Source organism: Ursus americanus, chromosome 30 (genome assembly GCF_024610735.1).
Source record: "Ursus americanus isolate L20-20 chromosome 30, mUrsAme1.1.p, whole genome shotgun sequence".
Taxonomy (NCBI): domain Eukaryota; kingdom Metazoa; phylum Chordata; class Mammalia; order Carnivora; family Ursidae; genus Ursus; species Ursus americanus.
The window spans coordinates 26,074,678-26,080,677 of record NC_142156.1 but is presented as its reverse complement, the minus strand read 5'-3'; the positions used below and the strand labels follow the sequence as shown (position 1 = coordinate 26,080,677).

Sequence of the window (6,000 nt, the reverse complement as noted above, 5' to 3'; positions counted from 1 at the left end):
CAACGCAGCCCATCTCCCTGCCACCCGAGCCGCAGCCCTTGCTGCTGTGGCCACCGCTGAACATTCCACCCATGCCCTCTTCCATCTTCGCCTACGACCATACCACTGCTGCCCTCGCCACCCGGTGACAACTCATATCCCTCGCCCTCACCGCCGCCTGGGACTCAGAGCCCTAACCAAGCACGCCATCCTCTTCCCCGCCAGGAAACCCATGACTTCACGGCCCTTGACCTCACTGCGTACCTACAATGCACGCGCCGCTGCCACCGGGGCCCCTGACCTCACTGACGCGCCGCCACCGCCGGCAACACCACGGACATCCACACCCGCGACACCATCACCACCCTCACTGCCACTCGCATCGCAGCCCATGCCGCCTGGGAACTCACCATCGCCCTTGCTGCCACTGCCTCCACCGCCGCCGCCTCCAGCGCTGAAGCCGAATCTGTTGACGCCGCCCTGGCCTCCAGTGATGCTGCCTTCAATGCCAGAGTCCGGGCACCACTGATGTCAGAGGGAGGCGCCGCCGACGCTGGGGCTGCCTCCAGCACCGAGGCGTCCTCAGTCAACGCCCCTCCAGGAACACCGCCACTGGCGCCGCCTCCAGCACGGCCTGCACGGCCTCCAACGCCTCCAGCAACGCCGCTGCTCCCGCTGACTCCCTTGAGGCCGAGGACGCCTTCAGCGCCACCGCTGCTGACTTCATCAACGCTGCTGAAGCCTCCAGCGCCGCCATCTGCATCCACGCCGGAGTCCCTGCCGCACTAAAGTGAGGAGGGCCGTCCAGCGCGCGGGGCTTCCACGGGTGCCCTTCGGCCTCCTGCGCACCGGGCCCCGCCTCCAGAAGGAGCGCGGTCCCAGAAGCCTTTGGCAGGGGCGCCGCATGCATGACTGCTCCTGCCGCCTCCAGTGAGGCGGGCGCTGCCTGCAAGAAAGGCACTGCTGCGGACACCACCTCCAGCAAGGGGACTGCTGCCGCCGTCTCTGGCAGGGGTGCCGCTTCCGTGGACGCCCGCCGCCTCCTCCAGCTTGAGGCCCCGGGAGCGGCGGGCGCCGCCTGCGTCGTCTCTTGCAGGCCTGCAGTGCGCCGGTCGCGCTGGTGGTGCCTCCAGCAGGGCGCCGCGTCTGTGCACGTCCCTGCTTCCTTCACTGCTGCCGGTACCGCCTCCAGCAAGTCATCGCCGCCTCCTCGAAGGGCGCTGCTTCTGTGTGGGCTTCGGCCACCTCCAGCTCGGTGGGTGCCGCCTCCTGGAAGGGCACCGATGCCGGCGCCTCCGGTTGAGGCGCGGCTTCCGTGAACCCCGTGCGGCCTTCACCGCGCCTGGTGCTGCCTCCAACAAGGGCGCCACCGCCAGTGCTTCCCGCAGGGGCGCCGCTTCCCGTGGTCGCCCTTGCGGCCTCCAGCGCAGCGGGCCCCGCTTTCAAGGGTCACCCTTGCGGCCTCCAGCCTGGCGGGCGTTGCTTTTGTTGGAAGGTTGGATAGGCAAGTATTAACGAACATATTTTTTCAGACACTCCTCTTTACAAATTCTTTCTCCCCTTTCACATTCAGAGAAATTGGAGTGACGACAGAAGGAAACAAAACATTATGCAGTGTATAGAATAAATGATGGGTGGATGGATGAATGGATGATTTAATCTGGTTGTTTAAAATTATACACAAGTATTATGAATTCTTTCTTAAATGACTCAATTCTGTATATCTCCATTCAAAATACATAATATATAAAGACATATTTTCCATAATTTATTTATAACTATATATATGTAGATATATTTCATTCATATTAATGGCTTTCCATTATATACCATGTCAAATTTGAAGAGAAATTAAAATAAGATGGTTTTAACTCCTTATATAAATTATAAAGAAAATAATGATAATTTATATTAATATAAAAAAGCAGAACTGTATCTTGGAATTTAAAAATATCTTAAATATACATATTTGTAGTTTATGATTATTTACATTTTTTAAGCTATTGAGGGTGAATGGTTTAAGCAATAACCTTATTATATATTTTACCAGAATGTCACAGTATTGGATTAGACCGAGCACATTTCCTCTGAAATACAATAAATACTGAACAGTACTTTGCAAAATGAATAAATGGGCAAGTGCATGCTAACTCTACCTTTAGACAGTATTTTAGGCTAGTCCTCCAAGATAAATTAGATGAACTGCTTACAAGTGTATCATCAAGTAATCATATAAATGGGCTAGTGATTCATGCCTTTTAAACTGCATGGATAACTGCTAATTGAATCAGATATCAAACATGCAGTGAATGTTATGATAGATGAGCTAACCAGTTTGACATACAAACAATTAAACCAACAGCCACGTCATAACTATGTAATTATCTGTGTTCATAGCTATGTATTTATATGGTTTACAAAATGTTCACATCTATTATACCACTCTTTACAATTAGGAACCCAAAGTTAAGCAATTACGACTTGGGCTATTTCAGATACATAAGAATTAGCAGAATCAGAATTAGGAATTTAGGTTTGTGTCTTTAAATCTAATGCCCTTTTTACTACACGATAAATGATTAAATATAGTTATAGACATAGATAATAAAACCACACACGCATAAATATACAAACAGATATATATCAATATACTTACAGACACTATGATGATACTAAATTTGCCATATTTAAAATCATAATAATAAAAATTTTAAGTAAGTGTCAACACTACTATTTTCTACATTTTGCTTTTTACCTACGAAGTAATCTGGGTGGTCTGCTCTGAGAAATTTCCTAAGTTTTGGGTTGTCGGAATATAGTGCTAACAGCAAAGAGGAAACGACAAGTACAAGGAAAGTTAGAAAAAAAGTCATACTCTGCTTACAATGAAGGAAAATAGAAGAAACTGTGACAGCTGATCTCACACATTTTAAGAACATTCATATGAAGAAAAGGAATTTGTTCTGTTACGGGATTGTGGCATCGAAATAAACAGACTTCGTGGAATACCATCGTTTTTGCCCGAGGAAAGGTTCATCTAGAGTTTCCGACATGGACGTGCTCCGGCCATGTAAGCAGATGCTGACGCCCTAAGGAAAGTTGAGTCTTCATTCCTGCACTCACGCTTGATGCACGTGCCGGCGCTGTACTTCGTTCTCTGTAGAGATTTGGACCAAGTGGGAAGATTTGATTTCTCAGATGAATTAATTTCCTAGGACAGCCCGTTCCCTGAAAATCTGAGAAGTCGTGTTGCAGACAGTGAGTTCGGAATGCGGAAGACTTGTCAGGGGTTACAGCTGTGAACGTTAAAGGGAGGAAACGTGATTCAGTTGGGGGAGTTACTAGACCAGGATGCTGCTCCGGCAGTGTCTACCAGCTCAGTGAGAAGCCCTGGAGCAAAGACTGCCCTTTTTAGAAGTATCTCATGTTGGACGAAAATGACTATGTCCCTGAATGACTTTCTCACGCCTTCTCCGGAAGTGGCACCGTCACCTTCTTTAGCTCTTCTGCTGGATCTGTCCTGAAAAAAGCATGATGTTGGCTAGAGAGCTGAAGCAAACCCTGAAGGAGCTAGCAGTGAGCTGGCAGCGATCAGCTAGCCATTTTCTTCTGAGTTGGACGGATTTCCTCTCTTGAAGGGGTCCTGAGAGCATATCTGTATCCCTGCCACACCCTACCCTAACCTGCTTCTATGAAAACCTACTTTGCAGAAACTAGCAGTTACACAGGATAAAAAACTTGGAGTCATTACTCTCTCTTCTCTTTAATAACCCCTGTGTGATCTATCAGTCTTGTTGCTTCTCCTTTCAGACACTGTCCACGTCCCTGACTCCATACCTGCTGCCCCAGTTCAACCCATCATAATCTTTTTTCTTGGATTACTGTGATAGTTTCCTCACTAGTCTTACTGATTTTAAGCTTGCCTCTATAGTCTATTCTCTGCACAGTATATTATATCTCCTTTGTGTTCTCAAATCTTGCTGTCCATATCCTTGGGTCCTATCATATCTTTCATTTACTCAGACTCTTCAGTGATTACCCTTCTTACTCTTGAGAAGAAAACCACATTATCTAGTCCTCTCATTGTTATTATTAATCTTTATTCTGACCTCTAATTCTCTACTTACTCTGTTCCAACCTTAGTATTCCTTAAATATGCTAGGCACCTTTTAGCCTCAGGGCCTTGAACTTGCTATTCCCACTCCTTTCATACATATTCAGGTCTTTGATAAAGTGTCATCTTTTCAGAAAGACTTTCCCTGACAACTCTATTAAAAGTGCAATTCAAACCATAACTCCAGGTTGAAAGATGGCACTGCCATTTCTCCATCTATTATTTTTTTTCATAACACTTAACAACAAGTGTCAATTACTGTATCTCCAGGACCTAGACAGATTTTGGCATTTGTTATGTTTTCGAATGAGTATTTGTCGAATGTGCGAACTCTCAAAAACTATCATTTTCCTACCTTCACTCCGTGATGGTAATAGGAACTGTGTATTTGCACATTTTGTGTGGTTATCAGTGAGAGACTCGGTTGGGCCTGATCCAAAAATAACCAGAAGATTATTAGGAACAAGGCAACAACATAAAAAGAGATCCATGATGGGGCGCCTGGGTAGCTCAGTCAGTTGAACCTCTGACTCTCAATTTCAGCTCAGGTCATGATCTCAGGGTTGTGAGATGGAGCCCAACATCAGGCTCTGCCCTGGGTGTGGAGCCTACTTGGAATTCTTTCTCTCCCGGTCCCCCTGCTCTTCCCCCTTTCCCCCTCGCTCACACAGGCACTCACTCTCTCTCTCTCTCTCTCTCTCTCTCTCTCTCTCAAACATAAATAAGCAAGTAAATAACAAAAGAGATCCATGACATAAGAAATGTAATGCCAAGTAACGTTAAATGCTTACTCTGTGACTGGCACATGCAAATTATGAATAATTAATTATTTAATTTGTCCTTAAATAGGTATTAATATCATCTGGTCTACTGATAGAAACAGGTTTAGAGAAGTAAAGTACTTAACCAAGTCTCTGTTTATATGGAGAAGTAAAGATTATCTTCCCCATCCCTTTATCATTTCTACTGCATTCTGAGAATTAAGTACAATAACCATTTGTCAGGAATCATGCAATAACTTCCTAAATTTCACCAAAAAAATTCTGCATTTCCTAGTCTTTTATGGACCTCCCTCAAATGCACATTATTTTTTTTATCCCAACCTTGATTTAAATATATAACTCAGTCTTTAGCATAGATTTGTAACTCTGTAAACTCAGATTTTTCACAAAGTAGCATTTACTCATTCATTGACAGTTCTGCCTATCCACCCACAATTGATTCAGTCACGCATCCGTTCACTTATTAGATTTTTCTTTAACTGTGCAATCTCCTGATGGTTTATTTGAAGATCACAAAGACAAAGTTTATACCTTCATGGGAATTAAATATATATAAGCATTTTGTATAAGCTAAGTGACACCGGTATTAAAAATAAGATTTTCTGTCAGTGGGTGCAGACATCATGAGGCTCTAATTTAGTTTGGAGATTAAAGCATTCACATAAACCCCACATACACCAAGATGAAATAACAACATCTTAAGAATGTGGTCTTGATGGAGCCAAGGGAAGAATAGCTCAGGACTGTTCCAACCCAAAGGAATTGCCAAAGTCAAAAAATGGGGGCATATGTGAAGAAATGAATTATGCTTAGCTGAGCTTTCTAAGCTAAGTGTATCTTATCTTGAGAGAAATTGGAATCCGTGAAAGTATTTTATTTATTTATTTATTTTAAAAAGATTTTATTTATTTATTTGACATGGAGACAGCCAGTGAGAGAGAGACAAGCAGGGGGAGTGGGAGAGGAAGAAGCAGGCTCCTAGCAGAGGAGCCTGATGTGGGGCTCGATCCCATAACGCCAGGATCACGCCCTGAGCCGAAGGCAGACGCTTAACGACTCCGCCACCCAGGCGCCCCCCGTGAAAGTATTTTAACTGAAAGACTGAAGTTGCCAGAACTGTATAAT

General features: G+C 45.1%; 1 protein-coding gene across 1 annotated transcript in view; it reads left to right on the top strand.

The window, feature by feature from the left end:
• The first annotated feature begins 887 nt into the window (after positions 1-887).
• Positions 888-6,000, top strand: part of LOC148107468 (small G protein signaling modulator 1-like) — an 84,581-nt gene continuing 79,468 nt past the window's right edge. Inside the window, 1 exon segment of the mRNA XM_087857172.1 lies at positions 888-1,234. Coding sequence (XP_087713298.1) covers positions 888-1,234 — 347 coding nt within the window.